Raw genomic sequence first — 17,987 nt, forward strand, 5'->3', positions numbered from 1 at the left:
ATGGCAGAGTCTTATCACCACCTTCAGTATGACATATGCCACATACCACATAACAATGCTAACCACATTAAAGCATTTTCCATTGTCGATTTTTGGAGCCTGTCATGTCTGGGGTCAGCTGTCCGAATTCAAGCTCCAGGGCCACTTACAATGTTATGTTAGGGGGATGCATGGTGGATGATATTAGATTAGTTCCCTTTACAGGCAGAAGTGATTATTTTAAAGAGTCACCCCGACAAAAACAAACCTGACTTGTCCATGTTTGATAAATCTCCCCCAATGTGATGGCTGAGGTCCATTTTTTTACCGGGGTGTTTCTTTAAAGCAAATGTACCATCAGTACATTCACTTTAAGTTTTTCCCATGGATAGAATGATGCCAGCGCGGGGAAGCCGGTGCCACAGTCCTTTTTTAACTGCAGCCTGCTTCCCATGTACGTTTTTATTCCCAGGCATTGGCCAGGGCTGAAGCTCTTGAGGCGGACGGGCCTTTAGAATCAATTGAGCTTCATCGTCATAGGGTGCGGTTTCCTCCCACTGGGGACATATTCATACAAGTTTCCCCACTCCTGTAATCATATCTGAGATGCTGCCGTGCTGGGGGAAGATTTCACTCCAGACCTTCCATGTCATCCATAAAACATGAAACTTGGAATAAGGCCTTAAAGGGCAGACTAGATTTTTCTGCTGACAAACCTATGTTTCTAAATAGAAATCCCCTTTAACTTTTTTTTTTCCCTCCGTCTGTACACAGTACATCATACTGACATTACCTTAAGTAATCCTACCCTTTGCTGTGACACTAAAAGTTGAACTTTTTTTGTCCATTGGACAATCGGCTGGTTGTCCTCCAGTTTCTTTGACCATCTTTTACTATCGGAGACGCACACAATTTTTAGATCAGTATTTCCAGTGTTGTATCTTTTAAAAGGGGACTTTCCCAGGAAGAACACATCTCCTATCCACAGGCACACAGAGATGAATGGAATAGCAAAGCATGCTATCCCTATCCCATGATTGATGGGGAACCCAGTGGTTGGATCTTTACCGATTCAGACACTGCTATATCCTGTTGATAATGTGGGATGACAGCTTTTGTGGGAAAACCAGTCTTGAATCATATGTAGTCTACATGCATATTAAATGAGGTTTTTAGGTAGATCTCTTAGAATTGTATGATGCTAGTTTTTATGTTTCAGATAATCCATGGTAAAGCGACTCTGTACCCACAAAACTGTGGGGATATTAATTACAATTTTTCATTTTAAAAGCGGTCTATACAAATTTAATGGGGTTTTTCACTGTTAGCACTGCCATGACTGCTTTCTTTCAAGAATCGTACCACCAGGTTGTATGTGTTACTCCATTTTATCTGCAGAGCTATGGTGCCACATACAACCTGTGGATATGCCTTTTGAAAAAGGAAGTAGCCATATTGTTATGATCCTGTAATACCCCTCCAAATACAACACCTAAACGATAGGAGCTGACTCTCTATGCAAGCCTGTATGTGGCTTATAGACATAGCGTTGTATACTTGTATAGTGGTGCTGTAATGCCTTTTTTAAGTGCAGTGTGTATGTTCAGTGTTTTGGTCGTATGCTCCTGCCGCACGTTTTACACTCTTACCATTTCCGCATCCTTTACAGTTGTCTTGTTGGCGCTTCCGTAACTAAATGGGAGAAGAACAAGTCAAGTCTGTGGATTATGGACTGTGTTGTATATCATGACATGTAACTAAAAATGTAGTTGCATTTTCCTTTGATCCCACTCTTTCTCATTACTCATACAGCAAAGTAAAATGATTCATCTTATGCAAAGCTTCGCTAAAACTTTTTTCTGTTTTTCATATTCTTTGTAGGAACCTTACATGGAAGGCGTCAATCCATTCATCAAAAGTAACAAACACCGCATGATAATGTTCTTAGATGAACTTGGGGTGAGTTTCACTTTCAGGCACAATTGCCATTGGTGAAGATTTAAAGGGGTTGTCCAGCGAAAATCTTTTTCTTTCAAATCAACTGATATCAGAAAATAATATAGATTTGTAATTTATTTCTATTAAAAAATCTCAAGTCTTCCCATGCTACTTAGCTGTTGTATGTCCTGCAGAAAAATGTTTTATTTTTAGTCTGACACTGGACAGTTCCTGTCTCGGCCAGAGATGTCAGCAGAGAGCAGTGTCAGACTCAAAATAAAACATTTCCTGCAGGACATACAGCAGCTAATAAGTATGGGGAAACTTTTTAATAGAAGTAAACTACAAATCTATATAACTTTCTGACATCAGTTGATTGGGGTTTTAGGCTTGGGGTGGTAAAATAAAGACACAAAATATATGTACATGCTGCCAGTCCATGGCTGGTGCTGTTCCCTGGCGCTGAATGCTTCCTGTCTTTTCTTGACACATTGACATTGTGCACTCCATAGAGGAGCCAGTGGTTGGCTGAGCAGGTATTGCTTATGCCCAGGGATCAGCGATGGGTACATATGATCTAATCATATTCCTATGTGGTGTATGTATTACTGGTCATTTAGCACTGCCCTCTGCCTAACCAACAGAGGCAGAAAGGATGCACTTCTTAACATTTTACATAACTGCACTTTTATAACCTGTCTTTTGGTTTGTGTGTTTTTAATAAAATAATTTTTTAGAATACTAAATGTATCTGAGATTCTGCATTATTTTTAGATTTTTCATGATAAAATTAACTGTTTTGATGTAAGATATTAAGAAGGATGAGTCGGGGAATTAAGGTTTTCTTTTTGTGACCATTAGAAATGTATGCCCAAATGATATTTAATAATACATAGGGCAGGAAAACTACTTACCTGGAAATAAAGTAAATGGGTCAAGATGGGAATTAACCCCCCCCACTGTGAATACAACATACAGTGCGACTGGTTGATGTGATTTCTGTCTGAACAGATTAAAGTACAGAATATTGTATCTAGAATGGTAATGCTTGACATATTTTTGTAATTTTAGAATGTTCCTGAGTTACCGGATACTACTGAACACACAAGGTCTGACCTGTCCCGCAATTTGGCAGCGTTACATGAGATGTGTGTGGCACATTCTGATGAACTCCGAACCATTAGCAATGAACGGGGAGCACAGCAGGTAATGTCTCTGCAAAATTACACTTCAACTTTTCCTATAGTCTTGGGGTTGGTCTCATGTACAGCTATGAAGCCACATCTGCATGTGGTGGTCTAATGGCTGTATGATTTTTACAGTGATTCCAGAATTTAACCAGGTAAATCATGTAATCACTGCCACCACTTGTAGGCATGGCTTAGTCCCCATGCAGTAGCTTGCTGCAGCATGAGATCATACCCTTAGGTCGGTATTGTGCATTGCCTCTGTTGCTTAAAGTATTAGAGCAGGTCTTGGACAATTTTTGTAGCAAAGAAAACTTGATTCAGCACCAAATCCATAAAATTCTTCTTTATTGTAATAGCATGTTTTATGTCATGGATTCTATTACAATAAGGGTGCCTTCACACCTACCGGATCCACAGCGGATCTCACTTCTGCGGATTCGAAGCGAGAACCGCTGCGGATCTGGTACCATTGACTCCCCTATGATAGCACATACTCGCAGCGGGATTGACATCCCGCTGTCAGTATGTGCTTTAACCCCCGCTGCCTGCAACCCCGCCGCCCGAATCTACCATCCCCGGCCGCATCAGTCTATCCCCGGCGCATCCCTGGCCACATCCTTCAGCCTGCCGCCGCCCGCATCTCCGATCCCCAGCCACGTCCTTCAGCCCGCCGCCGCCCGCATCTCCGATCCCCAGCCACGTCCTTCAGCCCACCGCCGCCTGCATCTCCGATCCCCGACACATACTCCCATCCCCGGCCGCATCCCGCAGCCGGCCACCGAGAGCATACAGTACCTGCTCGGCCGCGAGGCTGCCGGCTCCAGTCCCGCTCAGATCAGCTGAGCGGGACTGGAGCCGGGAGCCTCACTGCAGCCGCGCCGCTGAGCAGGTACTGTATGCTCTTGGCGGCCGGGGATCGGAGATGCGGGCGGCGGCGGGATGCGTCCGGGGATGGGAGGTTGCCCGGGGATAGACTGATGCGGCCGGGGATGGGAGGATGTGTCGGGGATGGGAGATGCGGGCGGCGGCGGGGATGGGAGGTTGCCCGGGGATAGACTGATGCGGCCGGGGATGGGGGATGCAGACGGCGGCAGGCTGCTGGATGCGGCCGGGGATGGTAGATTCCGGGTCAAAGCACATACTGACAGCGGGATGTCAATTCCGCTGCGAGTATGTGCTATCATAGGGGGTCAATGGTACTGGATCCGCAGCTGATCTCGCTACGAATCCGCAGAAGTGAGATCTGCTGTGGATCCGGTAGGTGTGAAGGCACCCTAAGGGTGCGTTCACACCTACAGGATCTGCAGCAGATCTGCAGCAGATTTGATGCTGTGTTCAGTTATTTAAATGAAATCTGCTGCAGAAAATCAGCTGCAGATCCTGTAGGTGTGAACGCACCATAAAGAAGAATTTTATGGATTTGGTGCTGAATCAAGTTTTCTTTGCTACATTTGGCTGTCGGTGGTCTCAGGTACTGATACATTTCACAGTTGTTAAGCACACACAGGGTTGTAGCAGCAATACTACGTTTGCACATTAGAATTTTTGTGGTTGGCCAGTCTGTTCTGGTATAGTGAAAAATCTCTATGCTACCTAAGACGAACAGTTATGCAATGTGCTGTTCCTCTGGTATTTGTCTTTTAAGGTGCATTTTCACGTCAAAAAGCATCAGTAGCATTCCATGCAGCAAAATGATGCATGTTTTACAGTAAATTGCAGTGTTTGTCGAGGGTATTCCCTTTATTTTAAAGGGGTATTTTTCAGCTGTGGCCAGGGAGGGCGGAGGTCACTTACTCCCCTGTTCCAGTGCCGAGTCCTGGATTGCGCAACCCGGCATACCCCTCCTGGTGTGAGCTGCCACATGAGACGTGACATCTCAAGGCAGCTCAGCCATTCTGTGGCCGTAGAAAAGTCCCGCCTCGGCCGCTGAATGGCTGAGCTGCTTTGAGATGTCACGTCCCATGTGGTAGCTCATACCAGGAAGCGGCCGAGGGACCTGGCGCTGGAACAGAGTAGGTAAGTGACCTCTACCGTCCATAACCACCCCCTCCCCGGCCATAACTGAAAAATACTCCCGGGCCGGAGTACCCCTTTAAGTAGAGATAAATGCAATTCAAGCGATATTAGCATATCCATGGTTTCCAGGCAGCTTTCGGGCTGCATCCTACTTCTTCAGCCACCAGTATTCAAATGGCGAATGATTGGATTCGAGTTGTGCTTATCTCTAACAAGTTTAATAAAATAAATAAATAAATCCCTTACCGTTATAAAAGACACAGTTGTATGAGCACTCATTCGACCAACTATACAAGTCACTTCATTGCAGCACCTGTCAGACCAGTTGCCAGGTAAAATGGCAAGTAGTGATCTATTATACAATTTTAATGTATTAAGCAACTTTCTTTCTTTCCCCCCCCCCCCCCCCCCCCCCCCCCCCCCTCTAATAGCATGTCCTCAAAAAGCTCCTGGCAATCACAGAACTACTTCAGCAAAAACAGAATCAGTATTCGGTAACTAACAACACCAGGTAGCACCAACCTCAGTCTACTCTGCACGTGAAAACCTGGAAATTACTTCACAATATCACTTCCTTTTTGCTCTTTCCAAAAAATAGCACATGATAGCCACATAAGATATGTGGGACTATGCAGCAAAGAAAGTGTTCTGGTGACAGACCTGTGCCAGCAGCGTTGGGGGTTCTCTCTCCGAAAACCATGTCCAGAGAATTTGCACGTTTCACACTTTGAACTGACTTCTACAAGTCGGAGCCGTTGTCTACTGATCTTAAAAAAAAAAACCCAGTTCACTGCATTATGCCAAAGTCTACAATTCCAAAACCAAGTGGCTGCCAGTAGACGTGTTCTGCTTCCTGACAGTCATTTATAACTGGATTACAAGCTATTTTTATACTGGTATTTTTAACTGGTTTCTGTTATCGCTCACGACTGTTAAACCAATGTATTTCGTTTTGACTTCAAAAACTGACAATGGAACAAGTGCTATTATTTTTATTTGTGTCCTGCCTTTCTGGGATCATGTTAAGTTTTTGAAAGATGTTTTATTTGTCACTGATTGATGGTAGATGTTTTCCATCAGAACCATGTATAATGAAAAGCTTTTGTAAAATGTTTACACCAGTAAATAATTGATTTCATTAAATTTATTGATTGTTGTATCTGATGTGCATGCATTAAACAATTTTTTGTAAAGTATTTTTGGTTCCTTATTCACTTCTTACCAAAATAGAGCTCCCACTAAATTCTTTACCAATGTCATCAGGTTGTGGCATGTGGGAAGAAACCAGAGTGCCCATAGGAAAACATGGGAAGAACTAAATATACCAGCTCCGTACAAATGGGCCCTGTGCCCTACGAGGGCTGCAAGGCAAAAAGAACAAACCACCAAGTCTAGAGTATTCTCATAGCTTCCAGGTATATTTTGTTCACATTTCACCCTGTGTACGGTCTAAAACAGAGGTGTCAAACTCAAATACCAAAATAATAAAAATTGGATTAAGTCGCAGGCCAACCTTAATATTTTTAATGAAGATTGCATGTGGTGTTTTTGGCACTGCCTAGCCTAAAGTAAATGTCCCCACATGGTAGTTACCCATTATATCCCTCAAGCAGTAGGTAATCCCATAATTCTGCCCCAAGTAGTAGCCCTCCCAATAGTGTCTTATACTGTACCCCCCCCTCCAAATAGTCTTTTAGAGTAGCCAGCTCCCCCCAACAGTCTCATAAGCCAGTCCCTAAAATAGTCTCTTATACAATACCACCCCTCCCCCATAGTTTTTTTTATAATAGCCAGCTCTCCCCAATAGTCTCTTATGTAGAAGCCAGTCCCTAAAATAATCTTATATAGTAGCCAGTCCCAGCGGCTGTCCAGACCACCCATATTGTAATCTGTTGCAACATCAGGTGGGCCAGATTTAATGCAGCAATAGAAAAAGCTCAGCGGGCCAGAGTTTGACATGACTGGTCTAGAACATTTGTTTCTACAACATAGTTGTCTCTTGTCATGCAAGCTGTGTTCCTGTTGATGTATATAAACTCAGAAGTGTCTAGTACAAGAATTTTTTCACTAGAAAAACATATCTGTTAAACCCCTGTGAGGAGGGAGTTCCTGTCCAAGTTACACTACAGCTTGTATTGTGTTCTTTTGACAGAAAAGGCCAGGACAATAAAGCCTTAGGTCAGTGCATAGCTGAGAATTCTACTATATATGCCTAAGAAAACATGACAACGTGTAACATTGCAGAGTAGGCCCCTGCTTAGTGTTTAGGTTGCTAATCCAGATAGCCAACACAGCACTTTGCTTATAGGCAATTTTGAATCATGCTTTAAGACATTTGCAAATTTTACAAATTCAAAGCAACTTTAACAGCAAGTGTTACACACTAGATGCAAGTAATGTATTCCCTATAATGAAACAATTACCATGAAGAAAGAAGCTGACTAAAGATGATCAAGACCTGAAGATTTTCTATTTACCATAGCACCCCTAGTTTAGTTATGCAGTGATATAATAAAGGGAACTTATCCCAATGTATATGTAGTATTAGGTGTGGGTTTCATGTTGCAGAGCATACTGATGAACAGTTTTGTGTAAAATTTAGTAAGATTTTACATATCTGCTTTTTATGCTTAGAAATCCAGTGACACTTTCGTATGACTTTCCATATAAAGATTAGTCAATTACCAGTACAAACACCCATTGAACTCCTAAACATAGCGAGGAGACAAATGGCAGCTGTATCTGTGATTGATGGCTCTCTATTTAGAGTCATCAAGGAAATACTCAAAGTATAGCTTAGTAGGACTGCCTAAACAAATCTTTCCCTCAAAACTTTCTTCTCTGCTACTCCTGTCAGTTCTGTCAGATCAGACTGGTTTCTATAGGTTACATGTTCCCACACTTGTCACTGCTTAAGACGAGTGCAAAACAAGTAAAAGTCGTCACATACCACAAAGCAACTTTATTTTAAAGTACATTATAAAATGTAAGAAAACAGTATGTCCAGAAGGGAATATACAATTTATGTACACAAAGTAACAGAGTGTTCTGAGCTACTAGAGAGAGTCCACAAGATCATCATCACTCCAGTCCTCCTGGAAGAAAATGAATAGTCAAAGTAAGATGCAAGAGGCTTTTTCTCATCAAAACCAAAACAGGTTATAAGCAAGTACTGGTTCTGTGACAAAGCCGCTGGAGCAGCAGCGACATACAGATAACACATTAGAACCAGTGAAATGTCCAGGTTTATCTTGTCCCAATGCCCCGCACTACCCCAACCTGTAACTACTTATTGGTAATTTCAATGTAACACAAACCTCTTCTGTTTTGGGCTTTTTCGATATGTAACCATCATCTTCATATCCTTTTCTTTTTCTCCTAGAATAAAGCAAGTTTGTACAAAAAAAAAATAATTACATTTTTGGTGCAAAAGCGCTAACCAGGCATGAAGGGAATTGAAGTTGTGCAACTATTGGAAGGCTATACTGCGGGTACGTTCACACGTACCTGGATCCGCAACGGATTTCATCTAAATAACTGAACACAGCATTAAATCTGCTGCGGATCCTGTACGTGTGAACACACCCTGAAAGTGGCTAAAAATTGTTTTTGAAGAATTTTATATAGCGCCAACCAATTCCAAAGCACTTTACAGTTCTGGGGGTACATACATAGACAAATCAGACATTACAGAGAGTTACACATGTAATTACTAAACCATACATAAGGAATGAGGACCCTGCTCGGAAGAGCTTTTGACTTACATTCCACAACATTTGATGGCAAAATTTATGTTCAGATTGTCAACACCAATACCTATGTTACACACATTTAGTGACAGCAGCTTGGGAGCACTTAGATCTCCAGCTAGGGCTACACAGACTTTGTCGCACTACAAATTGATTTTAACTATTGGAGTGACTGAGATGTATGTATTCTTGAGGACTGCAAGGAACTTGACTACTGGCTGTTGGAGGAGTTGGATGCAGCCCTAGGGAGTCCTGGAAAACATTGATATAGCCAAAGGCTGTATCCATGTTTTCCCAGCAGCCCTAGGGCTGTATTGAACTTCTCTAGCCACCAGGATTCCAATGTTAGATATTCCTCAAGTTCGCTGCAGTCCATACATCTCAACTAGAGATGAGCGAACCTGGAGCATGCTCGAGTCGATCCGAACCCGAACTTTCAGCATTTGATTAGCGGTGGATGCTGAAGTTGGATAAAGCCCTAAGGCTATGTGGAAATCCTGGATATAGTCATTGGCTGTATCCATATTTTCCAGACAACCATAGAGCTTTATCCAAGTTCAGCAGCCCCAGCTAATCAAATACCGAACGTTCGGATTGACTCGAACCCAGTTCGCTCATCTCTAATCTCAACCACTCAATTGTTAAAATCAATTTGCAGTGTTACAGAGCTGCAGCGTTTCCCTAGCCATAAGGAGACCTATATAAATATGTATTGTTTTGCTACTTACACGTTCCCCGAAGAGGAAAATTCAGAGCTGTGGCACTTTTCCAGTTTCTTCTCAATGATAACAACTTCTTCAGGCCTGGGGGCTTCGTATTTGGCCACCAGTATTTTAAGTCCTATAACCAGTTATTAAAAGCAAATTAAATTAGACAGTAATGTTATATAATATACACACTTTACAATTCTAAGGGCACACAGACAATACAGAAAAATTGATTGGCGATTGCGATTGGCTGAGCACAGTTATGCTCAGGACGCTCAGACATTCGGCCGGGCCTTCCGAAGACTACATAGAAGACTGAAGATCGGAGACGAGTCGGCATGTGACAGGTATGTATAGCGCACCACACTTCCGGGTACACGGGCGGGGCTGGTAGGACACGGGGAAGGGGGCCATTAACAGACATAACATACATTTCAAAGTTTTATAACTTTGTAATGTGTGTTATTCTGTGAATAATTGTTTACCGCCGCACTACTTCTTTAATACACATTTGTACACACCCAGATTTTTAATAATGTGCCAAGACGCCTGCTTTACTATTGTATTATAGTGCTATTTTCCCCTATAGGCTTTACAGAGCCACCGTACTAAAACACATAGAATGTAGAGGAAAGTCTGCATCTAACAAGGCTAAGAACAAGGACTATAACCTATTAAAAAATAGGTTATTATTGCAACTGCTTATATATTAGCTTGATATGTCAAAAGGTTTGATTGATTGGGGTGCTTGACATTGCATAGACCCACTATAGAATCTGTTGTGTGCACTAACTACTGAGACAGGGGAAAAACACTAAGCCAAACACTTTTTAAAGTGTTCCTGTATTTATATATTAAAAAAAAAAAAAAAAAAAAAAAAAGGAGGACCCCCATGGTCTCTGTCTGTTTTAGTAACTATCTATATTTCACATTAAATAATTATAGCTATTAATAATTATGTCACATCTTTTCTTATAGCTCTGTAGTTGTTGACTAGCAATGTCAGCTTCGATTGGATAGTTTCGGACAGTATAGGGGCACAACCCCAAGCGGCAACACACAGTTGGCACATTTCTAGTAAATGCTGATAAGAGGCACAACCCAAAGCTAAAAGGTGCTTAATAATTACATAATAGGGAACGTGGCTTTTCTAAAGTGTACCTGCATTTTGGAAAAACTTTTGACGTCATAGAGACACGTCAAAAGTTTTGAGCAGTTTAGAATAGAACAAATCAGGAGAATGAACAGGAGAAAAGGAAAAAAAGATTCAGGCTCATAATGTAAGTCTATGGAGCCCAACTTTTTTTTTCCTTACACAGAGTAGGGAGAGGAGGCGCTGTAGCACGGTCTTCTCGCTCGGTAAAGGTGCGAACACCGAGACCTGGACCAATCAAAACTCTAGACATGTCAAAAGTTTTTATAAAACGACAGGAACACCAAGTGTAAAACTGAGAATATTCCAACAGTCAGGACTGGACCATTATGGGTGTGCCTGGAATGCTCAATGGACCTAAGGGTCCATTCACACAGAAAGATTATATTCAAAGATTTGAAGCCAAAGCCAGAAACAGACTATGAACAGAGATCAGGCTTTCCTGCCTGAGATTTTCCTCTTTTCAAATCCATTCCTGGCTTTGGCTTTAAATATTTGGCAGATAATACTTCTGTGTAAATGGACCCCAAGGCTGTCAGGTGTAACTTACAGGTGAGAACAGTCAAAACTGACTACGTTGGAAAATATGATCTAAATCCATTAAAGGGGTAGTGCGGTGTAAAGCATTTATTCACTAAAGAACACACATTACAAAGTTATTCAACTTTGTAATGTGTGTTATATAAGTGAATGCCCCCTTTCCCATGTTTCCCCCCACCCTCGCTAGACCTGGAAGTGTGGTGCATTATACTTACAAAATCGCTGTCGACCATAATGGCGGCTGAGCAGCTGATGACTAGCTGGAGGGGGGCCGACATGAGGTAGGGCTGGAGCGGGCCGGCTGGCCTCCTGAAGATAACGTGTTCGTCCCAAGACGGCCGGGGTCGACAGGGATTCCGTAAGTAAAATGCATCACACTTCCAGGTCTAGCGTGGGTGGGGGAAACATGGGAAAGGGGGGCATTCACTTATATAACACACATTACAAAGTTTGTGTATATATAACTTTGTAATGTGTGTTATTTAGTGAATAAATGCTTTACACTGCACTACCCCTTTAAAGGGCAAATGCAGGAGAAGACACATACATATGAAAAGGTAACTAACATACGTCTCATTCCATCCAGTAAGTAAGCCATGGTTTCTCTATTCTCCTTTAGTGACAGACACTCCAATAAATAACTAGAACATAAGAATCAGATGTATTAATACAGGCTGCTAAGTGGAACAAGCACAATACTGACAAGAATTTACAGTCACAATTTTCTTTGTACCTTTCCATATTAATTCCTGCTCTAGACGCACTGGATAAAACCGCTGTTAGAGCTATTATCGATGGTGTGAACAGCAGGCAGGCGTCAGTCAGTGCAACCCGCTGCAAGAAGTCATCAGAGTTTTTTCTCAACGTTTCAGGATTGTCCAGAATTGGGTATCGAGTCTGAAAAGAAACAGCTGAGGTATTAGCTGTATTGATAACTTTACAGTTACTATTCATCATACCCATCTGGTGTGAACAAGGCCCAATCCATATGTTGTGTAAATAGCAAAGCAACATGAGCTACACTGTTTTCTTAGAAACAATGTTGTTGATAAGAGTAAAAATCCAAGAAAAGACACTCAGGGTTAGTGATGCCCCATTAAGGATTATTCTTATTATCATCATCAATAGGATATGCAATTACTTTATGACTAGTGGTGTGTCGGACCTCTGAATAAAGAGGTTGCACCCCTGCTGTTTTACAAACAGTGTGACGATTTTGCTGTTTTTTTTTTTTAATAATATTTATTTCATATTATTATGTATATGAGTTTCTCTGGTGTTTTTCAGGTTAAAAAAAAGTGTGTGTGGGGTGGGGGGGTGGGGGGGACCCAAAACGCAACAAACCATAACACTCTGTAGGATTTCTATTTTGTGTTTTATATTTTAGCATAGGCTTATACTGATATCTGGCCACAACTTTTGACTGAAAAAAAGAAAACATGGCATTTAAAAAAAACAATCATCATCATCATAGATCACTACAAACGCCATATCCCAAATTTGAGATAACTGATACTGGAGCAAGTGGTTTGATACAATTGCAGAGTAAATGAGTGTACGCGTTTACCCGGATAGGGGAAAACTCTCCAAATCATTGCAAATATATATAAAACAATAAAGAAGCTATGTTTCCATCTCCCCCGGTATCTCCTGCAGACAATCCTGCCTACATTTCCAAGGCGAATTCGACGAGCGCACTCAGCCAATCACTGGCTGAGATAGGAGCCAGTGATTGGCTGAGATGGCTGTCACCCCCTAAAAAGCGTGCGTCTGTGGTGGAGGCGGAATAGTCTCTGTGGAACACCGCAGCCCAATAGGAGGATACCGGGGGAGCACAGAGAGGCAAGTATAGCTTCTTTAATGTTTTACATATACTTGCAACCATACATATATTTCCTATTTGAATTACCCCTTTAAAGGGAACCAATCACATGAAAAATCGATATAAAGGCAATAATATGTGCTTATATCCCCTCTAACACACTTCCCACACATCTATAGCAGCTGCCCCACACACCCCAAAATCATACTTTGATCTTGTCCCCGCCGTATGCAAATCCCAGGAAGGTAGTCATGTGGGCGTTTGTTCAGATCAAGTAGTCACGGCCTCGGGGGGCGGGGTATCGCTGTAATCACGCCTCTATGGGCGTCATACACAGCCCCCTGACACTGCATCATCACAGGGGGCGGTGCCTGGGACTGTGTAACAGATACAGCACAGCTATCCTCCCTGCACTCTATGTGTGAAGCAGCTTCTCATACAGGCAGCTGCTGCTGTACTCAGCGTCTCTGTATGAAGGATCTTAGCCCAGCTGAAGCCAGCACAAGCCACAGCAGTGTTATTCTTTTGCTGGTGGCTACACAAGGGTTAAAATCCTTCATTCCAGGACGCTCCTATCCCCCCTCCCCCTCCTCTCCTTCCACATGTGCCTCTGGTGCCGGTCTGTGACATTCAGCGATGCTCTCAGAGAGGGAGAGAAGAGACAGAGAGTGCCGCAGCCACACAGCCACACAGGAGGAGGACGGGTCATAGAAGAGGAGGGGGCAGCTGCTGTCACAGGACATGGAGCAGCACAAAAGAACATGTGGAAGGAGAGCAGGGGGGATAGGAGCGTCCTGGAATGAAGGATTTTAACCCTTGTGTAGCCACCAGCAAAAGAACAACACTGCTGTGGCTTGTGCTGGCTTCAGCTGGGCTAAGATCCTTCATACAGAGACGCTGAGTACAGCAGCAGCAGCCTGTATGAGAGGCCGGGTCACACACATACAAAGTGCAGGGAGGATAGGCAGCCGCTGTGCTGTATCTCAGTTACACAGTCCCAGGCCCCGCCCCCTATGATGATGCAGTGACAGGGGCTGTGTATGACGCCCATAGAGGCGTGATTACAGCGATACCCCGCCCCCCGAGGCCGTAACTACTTGATCTGAACAAACGCCCACATGACTACCTTCCTGGGATTTGCATACGGCGGGGACAAGATCAAAGTATGATTTTGGGGTGTGTGAGGCAGGGGCAGCTGCTGTAGATACATGTGTGGGAAGTGTGTTAGAGGGGGTATAAGCACATATTATTGCCTTTATATCGATTTTTCATGTGATTGGTTCCCTTTAAGCCAAATAACAGTTACCTTCATATCAATTAAATATCCTTCAAATGGTCGATATGGATTGTGCACTATGAGGTGAAAATTCAGCTGTTGGATAAGCAGCAATTCATATTCCAAGATCTGTTCCAGGAGATTTTCTTGAGTCGCTGGGTTTTCTGGTAGGTTACCCACAAACTGGACACTGGATACATTAAATTCATCTACTTTACAAGCCAGGAACGCACAGGTCAACCTAGAAACACACCAAATATTATGGCACATCAGGCAGTAGTCATGAAAAATCACACCAACAGGAAAAGTCTAAGGGCCCTATTAGACGAAACGATAATCGGCCCTATCCTGCCGATTAACAACACCCTAACTTATTTATTAATGTATATCCTAAAGATAATAAAGCAACCATTAGAATGCAAAATATATACAGTGCTGCAACATCCAGGTAGTAAGCCAGTAAGGCTCCACATTCACTGCTATCTGCAGCTGCCTACAGGAAAAGAGCACAATGCTTTATAAATGATTGCCATCAGTGGAAAGGATTAGAGTAGATTTGTCTTAAAGTGTCACTGTCGTTATTACTTTTAAAATCTAAAACAGTAGATGTGATATAAAGCAAGTTTGCAATTTACATTCATTATTTTTTTCTAGTTGTCATGGAAAACATAGTACTTCATCTTTTCTGACTCTCTTTCTCAAAAAACAGGAAGTCCTGTGTATCCCAAGGCCATCTGAGCGCTCACAGAGAGAAGGCAGTCATGTCATTGATGGACATATTGAGCAGTGACTCTCTGTACTGGCCGGAATTCCTGTGCTTAGGCTAGGTTCACACTGCGTTTTCAGCATCCGTTTAACGCATCCGTTTTTTACAAAAAACGCATGAAAAACGGATTGCAAAAAACGGATTCATTTGTGTGCATCCGTTTTTCCATTGACTTCCATTATTAAAAAAAACGGATCCGTTTTTTTTGGCGGACCAAAAAATGTTGCTGACCCTATTTTTCTGGACGTTGAAAAAAACGGATCTGTTAAACGGATGCTGAAAACGCAGTGTGAACCTAGCCTTAGTCTGTTTTTTTTTTTAACCAGCACAAGTCAGAAAATCTGCCTTCAGGAGACTGGACCTGGATTTCTGGTAAGTTCGGCTTTGTATTTCAGCATAATAACAGCAAAAAAATAATGAATGTATATTGCAAACTTGCTTTATTTCACATCTACTGTTGATATTGAAAGTTACACTTTAAAGCTGGACTAGCCTTTTATATGTTCTGGATTATATATCTATATCATCAGCGCTTACATTATTATGTGTGGATGGTGCTCCATGACTGAGTTATTGAGGTAAAATCGCTTGAAGTACATACAGGCTGTACCCTAGAAGAAAAATAACACAGAATCGACAGGTTTGGATTACATCTTACATTCATTTCATGCTAAAATCTGGATTCTTTTTATATAATGGAGGAGTCCTCATATGTTTTCTGTGTTCATAAAAGTCTTCATTTATTTTTGTTATTTAAAAAAAAAAAGCTTCTTCCTGAGCTATACACTTAACAAAAAGGATAGTTGTGATAAATGAGGCCATTTCCATCTCAGACACATACAGCAGGGTCCAATTTAGGGATTCTTACCGATGTAGAGAATGTGAGTCCCATGGATGTAAAAAAAAACAAAACATTTTTTCCAGGACTTTTTACTGATTGTCTTTCTTCAGGGTCCATTTACACCGAAAGATTATCTGCCAAAGATTTGAAGCCAAAGCCAGAAATAGATTTGAGAAGATGAGAAATCTCAGGCTTTCCTTTATGACTTGATCTCTGTTTATAGTCTGCTTTTGGCTTTGGCTTCAAATCTTTGGCAGATAATCTGTCACATAATCTTTCTGTGTAAATGGACCCTCAGAATAAACCATCAATATCTGATCATTAGGGATCTGACACCTGGCACCCCACCAATCAGCTGCATTATCTACTTATGCTGAGACCAGTGCCAGCCTCCTACTGGCTCTCATCTCCTATTCAATTCATTGGTAGGACTGCAAGGTAAATTACCTTGGATAAACCACTGATAAAGTAAAAAAAAAAAAAAAAAAAAAAAGGGAAAACCCCTTTAAGTTCACCCAAGTGTAAAAGTTCTTTGACCCTGATCCTGCTTACCAGTACAGATTTAGGCATGGCAGGCTTGAAGACATTGCAGAAATCCACCAGCTTCTTCTCATAATGTTTACAAATGGTTAACTCTTCAATGGGGTCCAGGTTAAATACATCATAGAGATGAGCCTGCAATTTAAGTGTGGGAGAATGTTATTACTGAACCTGTGACACGATGTACACAACAAGGTTCACGACACCTCTTCTCCTTACACCACACATTATTCCAGATGACAGCGGCAGTGGGGACTGAATGGGGCAGAAGAGATATATATATATATATATATATATACACACACACCAATCCAAACAACGTGGCAGCACTCCATAATGTATCTTCAGTGATTTATTATCTCATAAAGGCAAATAGCAGCAACGTTTTAGACGTTTCAAACGTTGCACGAAGGACCCTTAGTGCTGTGGTTGGCACCCACTCAACATTTGTTTTTCATCCGAGTGCTGTGGACTTATATATTTTTTTTTTTTCATTGTGCAGGTAAAGGAGTATCCCATTCATCTACAAAATAGGGGGATGGTGTGTGTCCAACTGTAAGGGATAAACTGCTAAAAGAAAAATAAGCAACTGTGAGCCTATTCATATTAGCACAAGAATATAAGCACACTGCCCCCTACTGTCAGTCCGTGTAACCAGCACAGCAGGCGTCCTGTAAGAACACACTTCAGCAACCAATCAGATCACCGCCTTTACTTTACAAAATGAAAGCAGGCATCTGATTGGTTGCTATAGGAATTACTAACTTGTTATTAAGTGTGAGATTCCGTCTGACTACATGAGCTCTGCTACATCAGCTGCAGTCCAGTACAATGCGCGGTGCCCCTCAGGTACACACACGGTCCCGCACCTGCCCCGTCGCTCGTATCCGCGCCCGGCAGCGGTTGTTAGCCTGGACCCGGAGCCGCTGCAGCTCGTCCTCGCTGGAGAAGGTCCAGTGCGTCCTCTGCGTGCTGTTATGATACATGTTTCAGTCTCCTCTGCTGCGCACACATTATACGTCATCACGTCAAATCCTGAGTCCCTGACGTGCTAGCTTTCCAACAATGTGGGCGGGACTGTTTTGTGTGTTTTTTTTTTTATAAACTTTATTGAAACTGTATTCAAGCATCACAACAACAGAGGTCAGCGGCTACAGTCCCAGTGCTCTGCACAGACTTACATCATATGCATATAGCATGGCTGGCCTGGGCCAGGGAACACAGTTACCAGTCCACTGGCTGTCATGTTTGCTGGGCAGGATAGAATTAACAAAAACTCTAACATAAAATCACAGATTAGACACTTCCCTTAATGAACAAATAAAGGAGAACTCAACATAAGGAAAACATGTTTTCTATTAAAAGTTAAATATATGTGTCTATACAATGTATTACCGTATCTATGCGGTTCTGCCACACTGGTAGCTGATAGAAATCCAGGAAGTGAAAAAAAATGGCCTCTGTGCCAAT

At 42.3% G+C, this 17,987-nt stretch overlaps 2 protein-coding genes across 2 annotated transcripts in view; one reads left to right on the top strand and one right to left on the bottom strand.

Annotated features, from left to right (window-relative positions):
* The window catches only part of RASA1 (RAS p21 protein activator 1), a 57,933-nt gene extending 51,624 nt beyond the window's left edge, over positions 1–6,309 (top strand). The window contains exons 23-25 of the mRNA XM_069962883.1: positions 1,861–1,938; positions 2,989–3,123; positions 5,555–6,309. Coding sequence (XP_069818984.1) covers positions 1,861–1,938; positions 2,989–3,123; positions 5,555–5,638 — 297 coding nt within the window. The 3' untranslated portion in view covers positions 5,639–6,309. The remainder of the gene's footprint in view (positions 1–1,860; positions 1,939–2,988; positions 3,124–5,554) is intronic.
* Positions 6,310–8,070: 1,761 nt separating this feature from the next.
* On the bottom strand, positions 8,071–17,564 carry CCNH (cyclin H). The gene is made up of 9 exons (XM_069964646.1): positions 17,387–17,564; positions 16,530–16,652; positions 15,674–15,747; positions 14,401–14,611; positions 12,006–12,169; positions 11,843–11,913; positions 9,601–9,712; positions 8,441–8,501; positions 8,071–8,218 (listed from the first exon to the last, which is right to left on the bottom strand). Exons 1-9 carry the CDS (start codon positions 17,501–17,503, stop codon positions 8,180–8,182), a joined length of 972 nt encoding a protein of 323 aa, XP_069820747.1. The 5' UTR covers positions 17,504–17,564; the 3' UTR covers positions 8,071–8,179.
* Between the last annotated feature and the right edge of the window lie 423 nt (positions 17,565–17,987).

The sequence above is a fragment of the Dendropsophus ebraccatus genome, chromosome 3, assembly GCF_027789765.1.
Source record: "Dendropsophus ebraccatus isolate aDenEbr1 chromosome 3, aDenEbr1.pat, whole genome shotgun sequence".
NCBI classification, from domain to species: domain Eukaryota; kingdom Metazoa; phylum Chordata; class Amphibia; order Anura; family Hylidae; genus Dendropsophus; species Dendropsophus ebraccatus.

Bases quoted from the DNA above. Each gene is read 5' to 3' on its own strand.
- CCNH (XM_069964646.1), bottom strand. From the start codon at position 17,503: ATGTATCATAACAGCACGCAGAGGACGCACTGGACCTTCTCCAGCGAG. The intron at 12,170-14,400 runs GTAACTGTTATT...GTTTCTTTTCAG, and splicing joins GATATTTAATTGATATGAAG to ACTCGATACCCAATTCTGGA. The intron at 11,914-12,005 runs GTACAAAGAAAA...CTTATGTTCTAG, and splicing joins GCAGGAATTAATATGGAAAG to TTATTTATTGGAGTGTCTGT.